The 24,040-nt window shown below is 39.1% G+C and overlaps 1 protein-coding gene across 1 annotated transcript; it reads left to right on the top strand.

The window, feature by feature from the left end:
* Positions 1-17,516: 17,516 nt before the first annotated feature.
* LOC130461768 (uncharacterized) lies at positions 17,517-18,089 on the top strand. Its single transcript, XM_056829968.1, has one exon. It carries the CDS (start codon positions 17,517-17,519, stop codon positions 18,087-18,089), a length of 573 nt encoding a protein of 190 aa, XP_056685946.1.
* The last annotated feature ends 5,951 nt before the right edge of the window (positions 18,090-24,040 follow it).

Genomic DNA, 24,040 nt, shown 5'->3' with positions numbered 1-24,040 from the left:
GAGAAGCCGTAGCCGATTGGTGGACTACGGTGCTTGTCGCTTTGGGGCGATTATTTTAAGGAACTGTTGCTCTTAAGGCGTATAGTTATTGCGATAGTTGGGCGAGTCTATATGGGCCGAGGAACATACCTTGAGGCGTAAGATTTTGACCGCTCTTGTTGTTGTATATTTTTCCTTTTGAACGCGTTCGTGAATGTTCGATACTTAGAATTATGATATGTATGTGCGAACGAGCGTTCATAGAATGGCCGTTGTTTGCGGTCCATCAATCAGTTTGCTTGAATCAATTTTTTTGAGCAATGACTGATTTTGAATAGTTTGCTGAGAAGCTTGATAGGGTTCAGGCCCATTCATGAAGTGGGCTCAAACATCGTACCCTTTTGATTGTTCAAACATTTGGTTCGAGATTTTTTTTTTGCTATGGTTGTTTCGTAGCTTGGAGCCCCCAAGTATGCATGTTGGGATGCTTCCTTTTGGCGTACGATTTTTGTAGGTTCTTTCGAGAAAGATGCCTTGGGGTTCCGCTCGTGTAGGTGCGAGCTATCCCTTCCGTGGTAATATTTCGCTACCTTTAATCTTTAATGTAGGAGTCGTGGGGCTTGCATTTTGAATTTGGGCGATAAGTAGTCTTTGCCTCTTTTACACATGCTCTTGGTCGTGCCCGTATCAGTGCAATATGCCTTACTCTTTTTTAGACTTGTACCGTGGGACGGTTGAACTTATGGTGCGACGTAGGCTTGTGTGGCATAACGGCGTGTCTTAGAACATTCCTCCAGGTGTTGGGATATCATTATTAGGTTTTGCATTTGGAGTACTTCATCACGCCTCGTTCAGGTCCTCGAACAAGTGTAGCACCTTCAGCGCGGGTTTGCACGGCTTATTACTTCGTTCGATGTGAGTATTCATGGATGTTTGTTTTTTTTTTTGTTTATCCTCGACAGCCTTTGCCTGGAGTTGATTTTCAGTGCCCAGAGCTGGGCGTCGAAATCTCTGGCGCCTGGTCCTGGCCGTTGAAAGCGCGCCCCAGGCAGGACTTTTGTATGGAACGACGTAGACTGTGTAACGGGTGCTTTATAGAGCGAGCGTTATGTGCAGTAGTTTGACCGGAGTTTTGGTGACTCGCGATTTTCAGTTACCCTTGATAGTGGGGTGACTTTATATATTCTAAGTAGTGCTTTAGAATTTGGGAGGGGTTGTAGCCATTCTAAGGTTCGTTTTACACGATTGACCTTAGGATTGTGCCCCTATGACGTGTGTATAGCATTAGCGTCGAGAATTTGCGATAAAATCATCATCTCGAGCATTTTTAGAGTGTTTTTCTCAAGCCCCCAATTGTAGCTACGGGATTGGCTTGGTGCTATAATGCTTGGCATACGTTTTTATGCATTCATGGTGACATGGATCAAGAATAGTTTGAACCAGACTCGTTTAGTGCGAGGTACGTTCGAGTAGTGATTTGCTATTGTCTTGTAAATGTTGTATTGTGCGACATTGCCTATGATCAAGGTAGTCACATGTTGAAGTGTGCCTTGACCAACAGCTAGGTGCCTTTCTTTACCCATAATCATATTTAGAAATCTTTTTGACTCACTTGCAACATCGAGATAAACGCATACTTATCTTAAACCAACGACACTTTGTTATGAAGAAGTCTTTGAAAATCATTTGAAATCCGAGTCCTACTGTGTACAATCCGAGGTGTCCTAAGTAATTTGACTTATAGAAGGGTTCGTACAGGATTACATAAGTGAATCAAAATACTCTTATGTTTTTTGGAATGCTGTCTAAGGATTTCTGGAAGCCAGGGTGCAGGCGCCAAGATTTTACTTGTGCCCGTGCGGCACATGCTTTAGGCTTTTAGGGCCATATTTTCCAGAATTGCGGGAATATAAACCGTTTTCAAATCGACTTAGATTTACTTGGTGTATGTCTGCACAAAAAGGTCAAGGTATACTTAGTTCTTTCCCTAGCTTTTCATTTCAATTTTTTTTAGCCGGCAGTTGCTATTATGTCTTCCCATTAATGATGCTTTTAGATTTCGATTTTAGATGCCCATGTCATATGTCTGAGTAGGGTGAGCCTTGGTTAAGTGCCAAGTCCTATTGACAATGTCTGATTTTTTTTAATTTTTTTTTCAAAGGGGATTAGCAAGCATTTGAATTACCATGAACGGGTGCCCTGATTTCGAAGGAACGATGGGGCGATGCCGTAGAACGATCCTCTTTTTTGCAAGCTTACTGCCTTTACTACTTGTTGGCGATTATGACTGTGTCTAGTGGTGAAAGAAGGTCTTTAAGCGAACGACTATGTCCAGTGGTGAAAGAAGGTCTTTAAGTGAGTTAGTTCGCTTTAGGGAGGGTCAAGTCGAGTACTTTAGAGGTCATGGATGCTTGCACTAGCCCCCATTCAATTGAGGCAAAGCGATCTTTTGAGTCTTTGCTAAGTGCCTAGGAGTGTGAGTGCTCCTTCTGGCAAGGGTACGTGCCCTTATTATTTTTCGATGTGTGCTCGTTTTGGCATCTTGATGACTTGGATTCTTTGACTTAAATTTTTCTTTCGACTTGGATTGCAAGTAATTAAATTTCAATAAGGGACTCTATTTCTTATTCTTGTTATTCTATAGGCTCTTAACATTTTTGCAAATTGGTTGGACCGAATCATGGATTGCCTACGTATCCGTCTTTAATAGATTTAATTTGGAATCAGGTCTTGCGTAGTTCTTAGCCAGAAAATGGTTTCTTAGAATGATGAATTCGATAAGTATGTTCTGAAGTGGAAACATATTATTTGAAACGGTAGAATAAGTGAAGTTTATTATTATTTTAATCTGCTGCTTTGCCGTAAGCCAAAAATTTGTTTTATATTTTTTTTTGATTGAGTACATATATTTCTTTGGTGGTACGTATATCTGAATACCCCGCCAAGTGTTCGTTATTGTTCCGTGTATGTGCGGATAAAATGACGAGCACTTCTGGACAAATTTTAGCAAGCAGAGAGATTCAGCGCCCAGGCTGGGGCGTTAAAGATTTCGGCGCCCAGCTGTAGGCGCTGAATATGATTTCTGGGCGGATCTTTTTTGGTGCGCCAACTGCTTCTTTTTTCTTTTTAGACGAACTTTTAAAGGCGCTTTGCAAAGTTTGCTTTTTTATTATTTATAATTTTTTTGTACTTTTCATTGGTCTTTTTTTTTTTTATTCGTGACTCAAGACAGCTTGAAAGATGGATTGAATGAGTTGTATAGGTATTAGTCAAGCACGAGGATTACATCAACAAAGGCCAATGAATAGCATGGGGACGGCTCAAGGGTATATCGACAGGATGTATTCAAACAAGTTATATGGTCATTATACTAATGGTGGTGTAAGAGCAGGGTTGGGCTTTGGAAATGATGGGTATGACGTATGTGTCAATGACCGTACGTGGTTTGCAGTTGACAATAAGTTCAAGAACAAGAGTCGAGGTAATGGTTTCTTGGGTTTTGGCAATGAGAACATGGATGGGTTAAATGAGCTGAACAGGGGCCCCATAGCGAAGGCGTCTAAGAGTATAAGGATTGGAAAGGGTAGACATCGTAGAACCTTATGTAGTTTTTGTGGCATGATTTGGATTGGTTGACTCAATTCTTTTCTTTCATTTACTTGGGTAAATTTCGCACTTTGGGAGGTACGGGCTAAGTATTCCATGGCTCTTTTCGCTCTCCCTTTTCTTTTTCTCTTTAAGTATTTCATGGCTCTTTTCGCTCTTCCTTTTCTCTTTCTCTTTTTTCTTTTTGCTTGGGGATTTCTCCCCAACATGAATCTTTCAAATTTTTTATTTGGGCTAAAAGGTAGATGGTTGTGGTTTTTGAGTCACGAGGCGAGACTGAGTGAGCCTCGTTTGGTAGGCCTATAGTGGACCTTTAATTTTAGTAGGCCTAGGGTGGACCTTTAATTTTAATAGGCCTAGGGTGGACCTTTAAATTGTCTTACTTTGCAAGCGTATTTAGTCGTTTCTTAAAATGTGCAAATAGCGTAGATTCAAAATGTTGCTTTTACCTTATTGAAATTTAACGAAAGAATTACATCGAAAATAATTTTTTTTTGCTTCTTTTTCAGATTTCAGTTTCTTGGATTTAACTGGAAGTTGTGATTTAGACTCAAACTTTCATTAATCTTTCTGATTATAACCCGTGTATGAATACAAGGAGGTGGCCTAGACTCAAAATAATGAAGTGGCGTAAGCCTATAACACTTGACCAAGCGACTTTTAGACTTAGGCTAATTGGACCATAACTTTCGTTGGTTGACACTTTAGATTTTAACCCTTGGGTGTTCATTTGTCATGCGCCATTTTGCTTAATGTTGGCAAGGTAGTTAGTTGGGGAGATCGAATTTTTATTTTTGCAAGACTAGAATCATTAGTGCGGCTTCCCTCTTAGTGTGTATTGCTTTACCCCAATGGTAGCCTTATGGTATGCCGATTTGGGTATTTTCATGGTTGGTCATGTTGCATTAATGGAAAATCTTTTAGTCCGTACTTAGGAGTATTTAAAGGAGTGAGTGGCTCGAGAGGACTATGATGATCGTGACCCAATGTGATCATAAGCCTTGAGGCCATTAATTCTTCTTGCCAATGGTATTGACACCTTAGGTTCACTTTGGGGGTTGTGCGACTATGGGGGAATGATTTTCAGAATGTGATTGTTTCCATTTTGCAAATAATATAATATATTCTTTTTATTGGTGAGAGAGAGTATTGAAGCCGTAGATTCTTAGCAAGGGATGACAATTACATATGGGTGCTTATTGATTTAAATGTTAGGAAGGGAGACTCAATATGGTTTAACCTTTTAACTTGCAGAACGACACCAAGCATTAGGACCGATTCTATGGATAAGACAACTAAGACTTAGGATTTAGATTGTACTTTGGCATAGCCTAGTCTAGACTTCATTTAAACATTATTTTTTTATTCGAACATTATTTTTCCTTGAAAACTTCATTCAAACATTATTTTTTGAATACTTTGCCCATGTGACATTCAAAGTTATTTCATTAGCATGCTCGGTTTTGGAGCCAAACATTGTCGTCATAGGAGGCTTAACAACGACACAAAGAGTTATTTTATTTTTTACAAGTCGCTTTTAGAATCGAGTGCTTTTTCATACGCCCTCGTAGCATTTTTTCACGAAAAGTTTTTTTTGCTACGTATTTTCTTCATGTGTGGGCACCGAGGCTGCTGTGCCTGACCAAAAGGCCAGGCAGCAACTTCAGCGCCCAGCTTAGGGCGTGAGAATATTTGGCGCCCAGCCAGGGGCGTTGAAAATGCGTCCCTGGCTGGTTCTCGTTTTCAGTTTTCGCCTGGCTTGGTACCGCTTCTATCGCAGATCCAACACATGCCCCGGTCGAGGTAGTGCCTTCAACAGACGAATTTCGCCCAAGAGGCCAATCACGATGTAAGCCAAGCGGGCATGCACCAATGAGAGGGACCTAATGGGCGAGCGATTGGGTTTGGGACGGGTGTACTACTAGCGAAAGTGCCGAGTGGACAACATTCGAAGCGTATGCACCCCCCGGTTGGCGATGGTATCCTTAGTCGCAACTCCCGAGATGAAACACCAAGGGAGCCAAGATTCGTTATGCGGTTCTGTCCGTTCACATTAATATGCTGATTTTCAGGTCGTCCCAACTTGATGGGGAAATAAACGCGGGGTAGGATCGTTTCACCCTTCGGCTATTTTGATCACCTACAAGCACGAGTATTTCCTTCACTATCCCCAGTGGAGTCGCCACTGTGAGGGGGTCGAAAAAGCACGAGGCTAATGCGTGACCTTGTCCCTCGTGGGTGTGACGTTTCTTTTTGTCAAATCAAGTGTAATTGGATTTCCTGTGAGTTTACACCCAATTGACTAGTAATATAGGAGTCGCCATTCAGTTTTTAACGACAATGAGAAAAACTGACAAAACCGGTTATCGTGACATAAAGGGAGTGCAGTTATGTTTGACCACGACGGCCGTAGGTTCCCTTGTGATCCCTGGTGTGGGGATCTCTCAACATACACCCGCAAGGTAGAGATTGAGGGTTCGGGGGACTGTAACTACCGAGAGGAGTACTCGCTCTTCGATAACTCCAGAGGCAGGATATCCTTACTAGCTCAGCATAAATAATTGAAGGGACATGTGTTAACTATTAAACTAATTTGAGTTGATTTTAACAATATGTAACATTTAGTACTAGATCGAGCGCGATTATCTGATTTAGATTGTTTTAAGGGACCTAGCATGATAATCCAATTTCCCAAAAATATCATATTTATTAGGCGTGATCGAACAATCAGATTTAGTTAGTTTAACAGTTCATAAAAGGGCGAGGAAAGCAATGAAATCATAGAAAAGGGACACATTACGACGCACCCTTGAGAGGTGCGTCACGTTTCTCAGAAAACTAACCACTTTGACTTTGCTATTTCTCCTTTTATTTAACGAATCTCAAATTATGGGACAGGATACGTTCTGTTCGATTTATGGATTGATTACGACAGAACGCGTGATAAGTTTTGGCAGCGTGAGGCTTAGGCTTAGGGTTTAGAGTCAATACTCAGAATAATCATTGTGTGTTTTTTCACGTCGAACTTGGGCTATATTTATATAAAAGAGTTCGTGGAAAGATAGAATTGTAGAGCTCTAATCCATGAGGAATTAGGAAAGAATACGTCCCAGGTAATTTCGGCGCCCAGGCCTGGGCGCCGAAGATTTCGGCGCCCAGAGCCAGGCGTTGAAAATAGGATCTGGGCTGTTTTCTTAGTCAGATTCGGATTCCTAGAATCCGGAGTGTTTGAGACTTAATCGAGTCTTTTAGTGCGTATTAACCTTGTGACGGAATGCGTTTGGGCCCGTTACGAACTCTAGGCTCGTTAGGATTTTAATTAATACGTGACTCTTGTTTTCGAATCATATTAGGAATAGGATTCTCTCATAATCTCTATCTCATTTAGGATTTATGTTGGAGTGCAACACCTAATTCTGACAGGTTTCTATCTTTTATGACTTGCCACTTTTAACAACTACCCATTACGGCAGTTACTATTTTTAGCAGGTTTCCATAAATAGCAGGTTTCTATAAATAGCAGGTTTTGGGTGAAATGAAAAGCGGAATTGAGATTCGTTATTTTATAGAAGATGCGTTGTCAAGTGGAGATTTATGCTTTTCTCATCGAACCTTCCCTTTCGGGAATGGGGACAAAAGTAGGTGTCTACACCGTTCAAGAAGGCAGTTTTGACATCCATTTTCCACAATTCATAGTCATGAAAAGCGGCAATCGCAAGGATTATCCGAATAGACTTAAGCATCGCGACTGGAGAAAAGGTTTCATCGTAGTCAACGCCGTGAACTTGCCTGTAACCTTTTGCTACCAATCTAGCCTTGTATATGTATACAATTCCATCTTTTTCTTTCTTCAACTTGAAGACCCATTTGCATCCGATAGGTGTGAACCCATCCAGCAAATCAACCAAATCCCAGACTTGATTTTAAGACATGGAGTCTATTTCAGATTGCATGGCCTCTAACCATTTAATGGAGCTTGGGCTCGTCATAGCTTGCTTGTAAGTTAAAGGTTCATCACTATCCAATATGAGAACGTCTAAGTTTTTAGTCAAGAGGACGCCTGTCCATCTGTCCGGCTAAAAAATAGTTCTATTTGACCTACGAGGGGCAACAAAGTTTTGAGGAACTACTCCCACTGGCTCTTCTAAAGACCTTGGAGGTTCATCAACTTGAACTGCTTCTAAAGAGTTCTGAGTTCGTTATTCGTCTCGAATCTCTTCGAGGTCTATTATTCTCCCACTTGTCAATTTGGAAATATGATTTCTTTCCAAAAAGACACCGTCACGAGCAACGAATACCTTGTTGTCTGACTTGTTGTAGAAATAATACCCCATAGTTTCTTTTGGATACCCAAGGAAGAAACATTTGTCAGATTTAGGTTGTAGCTTGTCCGAAATTAATCGCTTGACATATGCTTCGCAACCCCAAATCTTCAGAAAAGACAACTTTGGAAGTTTCCTAGTCCATAATTCGTATGGAGTCTTTTCAACAGCTTTTGACGGAGCACGATTGAGTGTGAGTGCTGCAGTTTGCAACGCATGTCCTCAAAACTGTAAAGGAAGTTCGGCCTGACCCATCATTGACCTGACCATATCGAGTAAGGTCCTATTTCTCCGTTCCAACACTCCATTCCATTGAGGTGTCCCCGGAGCAGTCAATTCAGAAAGAATACCGCATTCTTTTAGATGGTCATCAAACTCGTGGCTAAGATATTCACCTCCTCGATCCGATATTAGAGCTTTGATTTTCTTTTCATGTTGATTCTCTACTTCATTTTGAAATTCTCTGAATTTCTCAAACGATTCAGACTTGTGCTTCATTAAGTAAATATAGCCATATCTACTGAAGTCGTCCGTAAACGTTATGAAATAGCTGAACTCACCTCTAGCTTTCGTACTCATAGGCCCACATACGTCCGTATATATTAGCCCTGGTAGTTCGCTTGCTCTTTCTCCCACCTTTGAGAAAGGTTTCTTTGTCATTTTGCCAAGTAAACAAGATTCGCATTGATCAATCTTCTCCAAGTCGAATGATTCTAGAATTCCTTTTCGTTGAAGTAATTCCATGCGCTTTATGTTTATATGGCCTAATCGACAATGCCACAGAAATGTGAGATCCGAATCACCAGTTTTAGCCTTTTTGGTATTTATGTTATAAATGTGTTTGCTCGTATCTAGCACATAAAGACCGTTTTCTTGTTGTGCTGAACCATAAAACATTCCATTCAAAGAAAAAGAACTATTGTCTTTAAATTGAAAACTAAAACCTTTAGAATCCAAACTTGAAACAGAAATAATGTTTCTGGTGATACTAGGAACATAGTAACAGTTTTCTAGTTCCAAAACAAACCCACTAGGCAAAGAAATAAAATAAGATCCTACGGCTAATGCAGCAATCCGTGCTCCATTTCCCACGCGTATATCCATCTCGCCTTTATCAAGCTTTCTACTTCTCCTTAGTCCCTGTGAATTGGAACATAAGTGTGAGCCACAACCAGTATCTAATACCCAAGAAGTAGAATTAGCAAGATTACAATGTATAACATACATACCTGAAGGAGAAGCAACGTTTCCGTCCTTCTTCTCTTCCTTTAGTTTGGGGCAATCTCGCTTGTAATGACCAATTTTATTACAATTGAAGCATTGCGATGTAGATGGAGAACGATCCTTCTTCATCTTCTTCTTGGATGGCGCCACTTGCCTTCCTGAAGTAGATGGAGAGGCACCCTTGCTTTGGATCTTCCCCGGAACCTTTTTTCTTGATTTTCTTACTCTTTACTTTTAGCGATGCTTGCTTATCACTTACAAAGTCCAATTCGTACTGATGAAGCAGGTAAATTAGTTCACTAAGAGTATTCTCCCTTTTCTTGGAGAATAGAGTAGTTTGAATTTCTTATAACCAGGGTGAAGAGAATTCAAAAGTATTCCCGCAGCTGCAGAATCTGGGAATGGATCACCAATTAACTCAAGCCGGTTGAGAAGCCCAACCATTTTCTTTGTATGAGTTCTGATTGGCGTCCGTTATGTCATTTCAAGATCAATGACCCTTTCTCTTGCTTTTTGTCTTTCGACGTCAAAGCAACAACCCAGTGGAGCGTTAAGCTTTAGATCCTCAAATGAATTTACCAATTCAAAAACATTTTGGTCGACATGTTGACCACCATGTTGGAATCTACCACGACATATATCCCTAAGATGCCTTAGGAGTGCCCATGGTTCGTATGCAACGAACCTTGCACTCCAATCATTGGGGATAGAGCCAAGAATAAGATCCATCACTAGCGAAACGTGGCTTGCCCACGTACAGTGCTTTTCTGGAGTCATATCCTTTGAGTAATAGCTGGGGATGGGATGGTCAACTACATATTCAATGTTGTTCCACCTGAGGACTTGCCGAGGCTTCCTCTCCCAATCAAGAAAGTTTGATAGGTTCAATTTTACATCCAGAATTTTAGTTACTTTGAGTTTTGTTTTGATCGCGGCCATTTTGATTACTACAATCGAAAATAATTTGCAATAAATAACCATTCATACAATTCAATAACTTTGAAATAAAAGAAAAACATGCAATCATTAAAGTTATTAAAAGATATCATTCATGCAAAAAGCAAAAACATGGTCCAAAATGAATGAACCGATTCCAAGACCCCAAAAGTCCTAAATCCTTAAGCAGCTTTAGCATGTCTTATGTAGTTTAAGATTTTAGGTAAGCAAAACCTATTGCTAGTAATCTCCAAATTACTCTTGGTTAATAAACTAATGCCATAATTTATCCCATTGCCACAACTTAATGCCATTGTTGTTTGAGTTGCAACCACAATCAACGTGCTTCTTTAGGACGCCTTACCACCTAAGTCAACTAAAATAGCACCTCGCTTTAGCGTAAACCTACTATCTTAGATCCCTAGATTTTTGTAAGTGTTGATTTGGAAGGCAATTTTTAAACTCAATATTACTAGGACCTAGTTGTTTCTATGTTGGTTCGATTATTTAGTGAACTTAAAACTAATCGATTCATAGGAAACAACCTGTTCATGCAAAGCATACATACATTCATACATTCACTCATAATATATATATATATATATATATATATATATATATATATATTAAATTGCATAAATAAATGGTGATCTAGTATGGCCCAAAACATCTTGTCTTGAAGCATCCAATCTTCATCACCTCCTTGTTAGCTTGGCATCGTCTTGAATCTTCGTTCAAATGCTAACTTAAAGTTCTAAACTTAGAAATACTTGAAAATAATAAAATTACATCAAAATTTCCATGGTACGCAGACCATATTTAAAACTTTACATACAAAGATCGAACGGTACGCAGACCGTATTTAACTATCTTAAATTGGCCATACTAGTCACTTGGAGTACCTGCATTGCATAAAATATATATTCTATGCATTCACCCATTCGTATGCTAAAACGAATGGCCCATGTTAATATGCAAGTATTTACGTGAATTAATTAAAATTCACGTTCACATAAACGCGTCCTAAAAGATTAATCAATTTCCAAATTATTAATCCTTAGACTTTATTCTAATTAAAATTGAATTTATTTAAAATAATGCGACCTACGAAATAATTAAAATAAATATTTTATTTTAATTTCATTTAGTGGCTCCCACTCAAACCAATAATTATTCCGGATAATTAATTATGAAATATTAAATTAAAACTCGCGGCCCGGCCCAAGCAAATAAAATATTAAATTAAATATCCCGTTAGCCCAAATTAATGCAAATATACGAAGCTCAACGAATTAAACGATTTTTAATAAAAAAAACCAAATTGCTAAATCGGGTTAGGCTTGCTCCCAGCCCCGCCTTGCGTGAGGCCCAAGAGCACACGAGCAAAGCTCGCGCACCCCCAGCCCTATCGCGCGTGCGCGCATCGTGTCCCCACAACCATGCTGCCCCTGCGCTGCGTGTTGTGCATCGTGTGTGTGCTAGACGTCGCAAGGCTTGCGCCTCGCTTCGTCGTAGCCCCGGAAGCTCCCTGGCCTGCCTCTTCCTCGCCTAGCGCGCACGAGGCACGCAGCATAGCTGCTGCTGCCCGTGGCTCGGCCTAAGCGCAATGGCCTCGTATGGCTCGACGAGCCATACTTCCATCATGCTCATGTTCGTGCCTTTGGTTCGTAATACGGACCAACTTAATTAAAATTAAATTTAATACACGAACTTGCATTAATTTTATTTTTCAAAAAAAAAGTTACGATTTTTATTTTTCGAAAAACAACGATTTTTAACGATTCAATAAACTTTAACGACAATCCAATTTCGTAAAATTATTAAATCAAGGGCTAACAATATTCAAACTTTTATGAACGAACGAATCAACATTAAAGTTTGAACTTTTAATTAATAAAATCCGAAGCTTTCAATCGTTCATAAACAATTAAATTTCAGATTATTAATAATTTGGTTTAAGTGCGATTAAAATTAACGAAACCATTCAAAATTTTAATCCAATAATTTTTAAAATTAGCCACTGACCCATGAAATTATACCCCCTTCCCCAATTAACCGAATTATTAAACCAAAATTAATTAAAATTCAATTAGGGTTTCAAATTTTAAGAATTGGGGAAAGGCAAAATTAGGGTTTATACTTATCGGAAAAATCTGAAATTTTACCATAGATCTAGCATGTACCCAGAAACAATGTGCCAAAATTTCAAGCAATTCCGAGTAGTTCAGGTCGACGTTTTAATTGAATTATTGTCCGACACTTTTAATTTTTAATGAAAAATTAACAAAAACGCCCAAAAGACGATACTTCGAGGCCTGTGTTCGCAATTCTATTCCCATGAGTTGATCTTAGAAAATTGTTTTCCATCAGATTAGGGTTTTAAAAGTCGAAAAAGAGATGATTTTTGATTTCGGACCTGATTATACGCAATTCATTCAATAATTCGTAAAAAATTCCGAAAAATCAACAAAAAATCCAAAATTTCGACAGATGCAAAAACAATAATAATCATGCTAATTCATGCTTTGAATACATAAGGCTCATGATACAACTGTAGGGGAATGCAGTTAAACATAATAACATGTGCGGAACAATCCCCAAAGCCAGGAAACATGTATAAAGAACAGATTAAGCAAACTTACATTCGAAGCGTGTTTTCCACAATAATCTGTCAACGAACACGAACAAAGAACTCCACTTGTCGTTCCTCTACTTGGTTCACCGACACGACCATATCCGTCTTGATAATCGTAGCTTAGACAATTGATCAAGATACTTTGCTTTTGGGAAGAACTCACTTTGGAGGCACAGAGAGAATTAGGGTTCTCTGTGTCTCTAGGGTTTGAGTAATATGAATTGTGCTAAGTTGGAAATTAGGTTGTAAGGTTATTTACATAACCTTACTAACCGACCAAGCTAAGAAGCAAGGCCGGCTAGCAAGCCGTGCAAGCCAAGCAACACGGACCGCACGCCCGCGCCCAGCGACACACTGCAGGCCGAAGCCCACAGTGTGCGTGCCAAGCAGCTGGGCCGTGGGCCTTGCTCGCTCGTCGATGCTGTGCACTATTGCGTGCTCGCGCCCAATGGGCTGGCCTTGCTCGCCCTTGCTCGCGAGCTTGCTGGCTCGTTGGGCCTTGCACGCTTACGTGCTTGGCTCGACGGGCCGGCAACTCCGATGCCCTTCGTATTCGCGATTTAATATATTTCCGATATATTATTTATCGTTTCGTATACGACGAATCACCGTCGTACGATACGATTTATTCGTGTTGCCCAGCTTACGAATATTCGCGATACGATATACAATTCCTACAAAGGTCGTATCGTATAATACGTTTCCAACTAATTCCCTAAAAGCTATTAAATGAATTTCCAATTCATTTAATCCGGCGATCTGTTACGTGTCATTGGTGTGACCTTGTAGGTTCAGTCAAGAGTAAGTTGTGAGTTCAATATCCATTAGAACTCACTGATCGGAAACATTGCTCCAGCTAGCTGTTCCGATCACTTGATCTCACTGAATTAATTGTTCGCAATTAATATGAACCTTTGTATTAGACTTAATGCACCTTGGGTGAAGGACATATTTCCTTCACAAAGACTCAATATTTCCCGAATAATGAATGCTTCATCAGCAAAACAATCATGAGATACCTTGAAAAACGAATTTCAAGGAACCGAGAAAATGAAGACGGTAAACTATATTCGCTTCAGCTTGAGTTTGATCATTTAAAAATGGGATAAGATGAAAGCATACATAATTACTCTTAAAAACTAATAAAGCTCGTTAATCGATAAATTATCAGCTATGGGTAAAAGCATAACTGATCAACGAGTGGTGCAGAAAATGTTTTTAAGCTTGCAAGAAAGGTTTAATTCGGTTGTTCAAATAATTGAAGAGGCAAAAGATCTCACAACATTATCTTGAAAGATATATGTCTTTTCTCTTAATATGTATTTAATGTACTTATACGAAGTCTAATAAATGCGGTTCAGATTAATCAACGAGATAATTATTCAATAAGATCACGTGATCGGTGCCTAGATGGATGCCGCTTCAGATCAAGTGGAATTAATTTAATTATTGACACAACTTACTCTTGACTGAACCCGTTGAGTCACACAAATAATCCTTGAACAAATCAAGTGTTTAGGTGAATATACTATATTCACTAAATATTCTAATAGATGATTGTATTCGGAAATTATAGATGTTGGTTTCATGGGGTGATAAGCAAACCATCAAAGGCAAAATCAGACAAATTGTCAGAAGCGGAGATACTTCCGATAACCGAAATATGGTTCGAATCGGGAAATTAAAATATTACCATAAACATATATATATTAATGGAAACGGAAATGGGGAGGCAAGCATTAAAGATTGTATGTACCCTTAATTATGCTAATTTATTATGTGATTTACATGTTTTCTGGCACTCTAGGCTTATTTCGCATGATGATTGAATTTTTCATAACCTAACATATCTCTCGTGGATTTTCTCTATTCTCTACGAAGTCATGAAAAAATGACTATCAAGGATAACGAAACATCTCTAGAGGGTCCGTAAGGAGACTTTCAATCAAGACATATACCCCCATCTTCGAAATCTCATAATTGAAGAGGAAATTTTAAGAAAAATAATTCATACTACAATAAGTAGAGAGATAGAAATGCACTCTTTGCAAAATTAGCAAAAATACTAATCATGAAGAAGAAAATTATTGTTGGGATAAGGGAAAACCTCAATGGAATTATTGCAAGAAATTTGGTCATACTAGAAACGATTGCATGTTTAAAAAGCAGCAAGCAAGGGTTTCAGAGATAATTGATGAAGAAAGATACCTTTTTTATGCTAATCAAAACGATAGTCATAAAATAGATCATATAACCAAGCGATCTGGCTTTTTCACCAACATTAACACATTTGTTAAATCCCCTATCAAAATGGGTAACGGAGCAATGGTGAAATTTGAAGGCACAAGTAAAATTGCAGTTCAGACAAAGCTAGGAACAAAAATTATTAAATATGTTCTTTATTCCCTGGTTAAAATAAAAAAATTCTTAGTGTTCCTCAAATGATTCAGAATGGATACCCGTTGTGAGGGGGTAAAAAAACACGACGGGGCGCCTCTTAGAAAGAGTCGACAACCCGAACGAGTTTTCCCCTCTAGATGTGGCAAGCGTATTAAGTAAACATGAACTAACTGGGGGCTTTAGCCTCTTTTTACAAGTCTATAGGATTCGCCATTCAGCTTACGAAAACTAACAAAACTCGGTTATTGTGATATGCCTGGAATGAAAACATATTTGACTCACAACGCCCATAGGTTCCCTTGTGATCCCTGGTGTGGAGTTCCCTCAACGTACATCCAGCGGAGCATAGATTGAGAATACGGGGGACGTTTACTAATACGGGGAGTGCCCAACATTAGCCCACGCGGCACGGTACTTACTAGTTCAATTGTGACGACGATGGGACATGCGTTATGCTACGTTACTAATCTTGATTGATTTTAATGCACAGATATTACTAAAAAGATGTCGAAACGCTGATTTAGATTGATTTAAGGGGCCTAACAATAAACCGGTGTGTCCAAGAGTTATCTCATTTACGCGTGAACAATATAACAGATTAAAGTTAGAAGATTTATATGGTGGAGAAAGCAATAAAAATATAGATTCACGTTACAGCAAAGCGTAGGCTTTACATCGTTTCTCAGGAACACCTACCACTTGACTTTACTAGCTTTCCGTTTGGCTTTAGAACTTTCCGAATATGGGACATGATTCTTCCAGAGTTTTGAGTATTTTAGGCTTAAGGACAGTGTTTAGGTTTCGGCAGCACTTCGACAGTATTCAGGCGATCAGGCAGTCGTGCGGGCAGGGTCTGCTTAACAGTGTGTTAAATACAGCAGACACACGAATGCGGGACAGAGAAAGGCTTCAGTCAATACTCAAGCTTAAGGGTTTAGGGATGGAATTGTTTGTTAATGTTCGGTTTTCAGAGGCCTTACTGATAGTAAAATAGGCCAGAATAAGATAAATTTTGAAATGGGAATTTTCTAACTACGATCTGTTGAGCGCTAGAAAATTCCAGCACTTGGATCAGGAGCGCTAGTTATTTCTAGATCTTGCAATTTGTGCGCCAGATCTGTTATGGTGAAAATTGGATCAATTCTATCTTTTGCATGATTGTGTAAGGAGAAAACTGCAGCGCTGGAATAAAGCAGCGCTTATGGTTTGACCGTTGGAAAATAGTGACGCTCAGGCTGCAAGCGCTGGAAAATAGAAAACTTCACTTTTCTAGTCTTATCGGTTTTCTACCGAATCTTACTCATGTTTTCTATCCTTTAGGAACACAAGTTGGGCTGCAACTCTTAGTCCTTATCCAATGATAAATCGTAATGCGATTTAAACACTTATATATATTTTATCTTACACGGTTGCTATTCTCGAAAGCGTTCAACCATAGTAGTTACTATAAATAGTAGTTTCTAAAAATGGAAATATGGTTTAAGGGATAACAGTCACTCATGGATTGTTCGCGGCATATTCTGGAAAGCTTAGTCAAGCGGCGTTTGGTTTCATCATCAAACACACCGTGTCGGGCCAGGGGATAAATGTAGGCGTCTACAGTTAGCCCCTACTTTGATTGAGTCTGAGTAGGATGACAATCAAAGTATTGGTCGACGGAATGCGTCTGGGACCTAGCTTGGTTAAAACTAAGTCCGAACGAGGGTTCGCGAGCCCCCGAGTGATAACATTTGACTGAAGGGTCATCATTGGAAATGTCAATAGCTCCCTCACGATTCATTGGGAATCTATTGACTTGAACTGACTTCTCAAAGAGTCATTGAAGACGTTCAACTGGAAGAACAGAGTTTTCTGAAAACAGACACTTAACTTGAGTTTTTGAGGATGGAATACAAGATATGGAATGGAATACAGACCACAGAATACAGAGTACATAATGAGAGAATACGGAATATAGAATACGAAATGCGGAATAACGAAATTTTTAAGCAAGGACTGAATAAACCTAAACGGAATACGAAATACGAAATAATGACATTTTTAGTAAGGAATGAATAAACCTGAATGGAATAGGGAATAATGACATTTCTAATAAGGAATGAATAAACCTGAGCGGAATACAGAATAATGAAATTTTTAGTAAGGAATGAATTAACCTAAACGAAATACGGAATACGGAATAATGACATTTTTAGTTAAGGAATGAATAAAACTGAACGGAATACGGAATACAGAATAATGACATTTTTAGTAAGGAACGAATAAACCTGAATGGAATACAGACCTCTACTTACCAGGTCCCCTTCACTCCTGAACCTACGTACCAAAGGTGGTTTGTACCAAGAGATCAAGAGGATGCTAATATACGGTTATATAACGACTACTTTAGTCCCCGACCATTGTAAACAGACGATATGTTTCGCCGACGATTTCGCATGCGTAAAAATGTGTTCACACGCATTGTTAACCAGCTAAGAGAAAGTAATGTTTACTTTCAACAAAGTCCAGATGCCACCAGAAGACTAGGTCCATCCCCCCTCCAAAAATGCACTGCAGCAATTCGAATGTTAGCATACGGTACATCAGCCGATGCAGTTGACGAATATCTTAAACTCGTGTCAAGTACTGCAAAGGAATGTCTCTCTCACTTTGTTGAAGGGGTCGTCTCTCAATTTGGACCGAAGTACTTGAGGAGGGAGAATACTATGGATACTGAGCGACTCCTCCAGAAAAGTCATATTCGTGGATTTCCTGGCATGATGGGAAGCATTGATTGCATGCACTGGGAGTGGAAAAATTGTCCACGTGCATGGAAAGAAATGTATCAAGGGAGAAATAAAACAGCGAATATAATCTTAGAGGCTGTTGCTTCACAAGACTTGTGGATATGGCATGCTTTCTTTGGTACACTAGGTTCTTGTAATGATATAAATGTCCTCCAGCGGTCGCCGGTGTTCTCTGATATTTGTGAGGGTAGAGCTCCATAGGTTAGCTTCAATGTCAACGGAAATACATACAATATGGGATATTATCTTACCGACTGTATCTATCCAAAATGGGCAACATTTATCCCAGCAATCAAACATCCACAAACCGGTAAGCACAAATTATTTAACAAGAAGCAAGAGAGTTACCAAAAGGACGTTGAACGAGCCTTTGCAGTGTTACAAGCTCGATTTGCAATAATACGTCAACCATGTCTAGCTTGGTCGCCTGAAATTTTATGGAATATTGTAATGACATGTATTATCATGCACAATATGATTGTCGAATATGAGCAAGATGGATATTTGCATTACGATGCATCGAAATTTATCAATGATCAACCTCAAAATGTAGTTGGATCATCAAATGGTAACATAACCAACATTTACCGTGAGAAATGGACGATTGGATAGGTTCAATTTCAGTGGTTATATGGCAAACAGAAATAATCTTCGTGATAGGGAGACTCATATTGCATTAAAAATGACTTGGTTGAGCATATATGTAGACACCTAAATCGTGTCTCCCCTATGGGATGATGACCATACTAGTATCCTTGTTAGGTGGTTGGTACAACTCCGTGCGGAAGTCCCGATTGCTGAAATACATTCCAAAGTACAAGATCCAAAGTCCAATTCCCGAGCCCGTTCCCATTACGGACTTCGGTACAAAATTCAATTTTCAAAAAGCAATTTCAAAATCCAAACACAAGCTCACCCAATGGACCTCTCCATTGGTTTTACAAGGCCTTTTCCAGTCAAAATTACATTAAGAAATCCAAATTCAGGCGCCGACCCACAAAACCGAGCAAGCCGGGCCCCGTCCCGTAAAACCGAATTCGAAAACCCGAAAACGGCTAGTTTTTAGTCGCAAAATCAAAGCCTTAATCATTAAGCATCCACTCTGTGCCAACTTCGTACGGTTCGTACAAAGGTACATTCACAAAACACAAACGCAAGGACGGTATCATCGTCCTTGCTTTGGCCTTTCTTGAGCCACGTCAGCGGCGCAAGACGCAGGGCCCTGCGCTTGGCTTTTGGCATTTAGCCATCTAATTTTCTATTTAAACACTGATTTTTGAGCATTTTAGGGCACCAAATCAGTATCAGAACGTTGTAATTTCGAAATTTAATCTCAAAATCAAAACACAAAAATCAGCTTTCAATCCTCAAATTCCTATACAATTTCAAGTGTTCAAGCAAATTGGGAGCTCTAATCGGAAATCCAACCTAACCCTAACTAGGTAATTCCGAATCCCTACTTAAATATTCCATGTATTCTATTCTTCTACATTTTTAATACAAAAATCCAATGATGTTACCATTTAGGGTTCATGCCTTTGGGTAACTAGGAAAGCCATACAAAGGTGTCATCTTTGGGGAGGTTTTATACTTGAAACCCTCTCCAAATGATTGTCCAAAACACCATTTTGATTATGCCATACAAGATTCAATTTTTCTTCCATAATGATTAGTAAAGTTGACACTTTTCCGCTCAAAAGTGTTATTTACAACAATCACACATTTTTACAAAATCACCACTTTTTATGATTCAAGTATAAAGTTATGGATTCCACGGTGTTTAAGGTTGTTTGTAATCACTTCCTTAAACTAGAATCATTTTCAAGTTAAACTAGAATCATTTTCAAGTTATGGATTCCACGGTGAGGCCTTTTTAACAATTTTTTTTTTTTTTTTGGCAAATAAAGATTTTTTTATTAACCAAAAGAGGAACCACCAAACAACACAGCACCAACACCAGCTTAGGACAGACCCCAAGCTTAACACAGATCAATATCTATCTTTTCTACAAACAGCTCGAAATAGAATAGGATTAACTACATTACTACAAGAATCTAACTTGTTGCTGAAAACCTTAGAGTTCCTTTGAATCCAGATTGCATAGATTGACTCAACAAACAGAATTTTCCTGTAAGAGTCAGTATCTTTAGTGCTTCTACTCTTCTTAGCCATCCACTCAATCAACTCAGGCCAATTCTGATTCCACCTTTGGTCACCACTGAACTGCATCACCTTGCTCCAAATTGCAGCAAAATACTCACATTGAAAGAACAGGTGGTGTAAAGTCTCTGGACTCTTCTGACAAAGAACACAGTGACCATCAATATTCAGATTCCAACTCAATAATCTATCTTTTGTAGCTAGCCTGTTTTGGAGAGCAAGCCAAACAATGAAGGCACTTTTTGGGCTAGCCCTGGTATTACAGATGATCCTTTTCCAATGCACTTAGGTAGCTTCAGGTTTAAGGAATTAATAGGCTTTGCAGATTCTAAACTTTCCACCATGAACAAAACTTTGAACTCCTCCAGCTTGAGCAAGAATGTCCCTCTGGTGCCAAATTTTCCTCATAGACCAAGTTAGGCCAGTAGGAACATCCATCGACCAGAACTCTTTGCTTTTTAAATAGTATTCATGCATCCACTTCACCCACATTATGTCTTGCTTCATAGCCAAGGCCCAACAGTGTTTCAAAACAGCTGTTTTATTCCAAATGGTGAGGTCTTTTAAATTCCAACCACGACAACTTTTTGGGAGGCACACATGTTCCCAAGAAACAGGAGCTTTCCTAGAGCCATTATCAGACCCGGCCCAAAGAAAGCATCTGCAAAGTCTCTGAATTTCTTTCATCACCTTTTTTGGCATAACAAATATTTGGCACCAGTAGAGTTGAATCCCACATAAGACAAACTTGATAAGTTGCAGCCTGCCTGCATAGTAAAGTAGTTTAGCTGACCAGCTTTGAATTCTTGCTACAGTTTTCTCAATCAAGGGTTTACACTCAGCATAGCTCAACTTTCTTGTGGTGAGAGGAACACCTAGGTATTTGAAGGGAAAGGATCCCCTCAAGATCCCTAGATCATTAGAGAGCATCTCAGCAAAGGAATCTGACACTCCTGCAATATATACTTCACTTTTGTGCAAGTTGGCCACCAACCCAGAAGCTCCTGAGAATTTTGTGAAAGCATTAAACATTGCCATAATAGAGGGGTTATCAGCTCTGGAAAACATCAAAAGGCCATCTGCAAACATCATATGTGTGATCCCTAATCTCTTACATTTAGGGTGATGCTTAAATACAGGTCCAAGGGAAGAAAGACATCTTGAAAGATACTCCATTCCAATGGCAAACAGAAAAGGTGACATGGGATCTCCTTGTCTGAGCCCTTTTTTAGCTTGAATTGGGGTAGAAGGAGAGCCATTAACCAGGATAGAGTAAGATACAATATTTAAGCATTGCATGATCCACTTCACAAATTTATCAGGAAATCCCAATTCAGACATCATGTTCTGCAGAAATGGCCATTCAATTGAATCATAAGCCTTCTTCAAATCCACTTTGATCATACACCTAGGAGAAATGTGTTTCCTAGAGTAGCATTTTATAAGTTCAGAGGCCAGCAGAATGTTATCTGAAATGTTCCTGCCAGGTATAAAGCCAGATTGAGCTGAATCCAAAACTTCACCTATGACTGAGTGCATCCTATCAGTCAAGATCTTTGAGATGAGCTTGTATACAACTGAACAACAGGCTATAGGCTTGAAGTCTTTAACATTGGATGCATTAGGTACTTTAGGAATGAGGGTGACATCAGTGTTATTCACTTGTTTTAACAGTATTCCAGTTTCAAAGAACTCTTGAATTGCTATGTACATATCATCTTTCAGAATCCCCCATGTCTTTTTAAAGAAAAACCTATTCAGACCATCTAATCCAGGTGCTTTGTTCACATCTATGCCTTTCAAAGCCTTATCAATCTCTGCAGTGTCACTGGTCTAACCAAACTATCAGCAGCAGCAGGTGAAAGTTGGTTCCCCCTCCTAACCACCTCAACATCAATACCAACAATTGAGGAAGCTGCAGTACCAATCAGTGCAGTATAAAAGTTCTTGATTTCTTCTGTGATCTCTTTATTGGTACTCAGTTTTTGCCCTGCGCTGTCAAACAGCTCATCAATACTATTTCTGGAATTCCTCTCCCTCATAGCACTGAAGAAGAACTTAGAATTTGAATCACCCAGTTTGAGCCTTTGTATTCTTGATTTTTGCTTAAATGCACTCTCCTAGATTAAAAGGAACTTCTTTAGTTTGGAGCTCAAATCCTTTTCATCATTCTGCAGTTGGCTATCTGTGTGGTCAATAGCTAGTTGACTCTGAATTAGGTTTAGGTCAGCTCTAATATTTTCAATTCTCTCCTCTAATCCAGCAAATTCCTGCTGATGCAAAGATTTGAGTCCTGTTTTGATGCCTTTCAGCTTATTCCAAATTCTAAACATAGCAGTCCCTTGAATTTCAACCTGCCACCTTCCTTGCACAATTGTCAGAAAACTTTGTGATCTGCCATGTAATTAAAAAATTTGAATGGCCTCCCTCCTTGTTTCACATTCACTTTGTATCTCATAATGAGTGGGGTGTGATCTGATATGCCAGGGTTAAGGTACTCCACTACTGAATCTGCATACTTATTGTGCCAATCAAGATTACCAAAAGCCCTATCAATTCTTGAACAAATTCTCAAATTTCCTTGCCCTTTGTTAGTCCAGGAGAAGAACTGGCCAAAGGTCTTGAGTTTAGTGAGATCAGCAGAATTAATACATTCTTCAAAGTCTCTTGTTTCATTATTAGTAACAGCAGTGCCATTTACTCTATCACCTGACAGCAGAACAACATTAAAATCTCCCATCACCAACCATGGTCCAGTGATGGTGTTCTTCAAATTACAAAGATCAACCCACAGTGGTTTCCTGTTTTCAATGGTATGAAGCCCATAGACAACTGTAAAGTGTGTTGAGAATAGACCATTCTTTGCAGAAATAATCCCATGAATCAGTTGTTCAGCCACATATAATGGCTGGAAAGTGAGAATGCTATGCTTCCATCCAATCCAGATTCTCCCCCTAGGAGAGAAATTATAGTTTGTTTCCCACCTCCAAGTACCCCCAAACTTCTTTTGCACCTTTGCACCTTTGTACAGTTATTCTCTTTAACTCTAGTTTCAATAAAACCTACCAGAATCACTCTATTATTGCTTAAGTACTTCTTCAACTCTACTATCTTTGAGGGGTCATTCATTCCCCTCATATTCCAGGATGAAATATTCATGTTGCATAGATTGGCATGACCCCCATGTCATCACCTCCCTTTCCACCACCATCATCCCCACTTCCTGGCACATCTTCAAGGACTTGAGCTAACCCCACACTGCTAATAACAGGTCTGGTTTCTCTATTCCTCCTAGTAACCACTCTCCACCCTTCATCATGTGTGACAGAAGGATTGATAAGAATAGGATCCTCCTGATTCACTGGCCTGTGGTTATCCTGAGCCTTCTCAACATTCTCATCAATTCTAAACATAGCTGGTCTAATCTTTGATATTCAACACTCCTCATTTCAATGTTCAAGTACAAGGTTCATGTTCAAGATTCTATGATGTTTAAGGTTGTTTGTAATCACTTCCTTAAACTAGAATAATTTTCAAGTTATGGAGCACATCAAAGGTGAAACCTATTTAACATTAAAAGGTCTAATCTTTGAGATTCAAGACTCCTAAGTTCAATATTCAAGTTCAATATTCAAGATTCAATATTCAAAGTTCAATTTCAATAACCAAAATCTAAGACACTTTTGGATGAGCAACTTGTCCTAAAGTTGAGATTTTTAGAATTGAATTCGTGTCAGACGCACTTAATGTTAAGTAGTCGTTTGGCGTTCGAATCTCAAATACAATAGTTCAATTTCAATATCGCACCTTTTCAATAATGCACTTCAATACCGCAATTTCAATAATGCCTTTCAATATTGCATTTCAATTTCGCATCTTTATTATTGCCATTTCAATTCCGCATTCTTTACTCATCTCACTTTGAGATGATGTGGTTTTGTACGCACTTTCAATGATACCTTTATTTATTGTGATGTTGCTTTACTTGTTTA

The sequence above is a fragment of the Spinacia oleracea genome, chromosome 5 (genome assembly GCF_020520425.1).
Source record: "Spinacia oleracea cultivar Varoflay chromosome 5, BTI_SOV_V1, whole genome shotgun sequence".
Lineage (NCBI taxonomy): Eukaryota > Viridiplantae > Streptophyta > Magnoliopsida > Caryophyllales > Amaranthaceae > Spinacia > Spinacia oleracea.
This window is presented reverse-complemented; position numbering and strand designations above follow the sequence as displayed.

Bases quoted from the DNA above. Each gene is read 5' to 3' on its own strand.
- LOC130461768 (XM_056829968.1), top strand. From the start codon at position 17,517: ATGTTTCGCCGACGATTTCGCATGCGTAAAAATGTGTTCACACGCATT.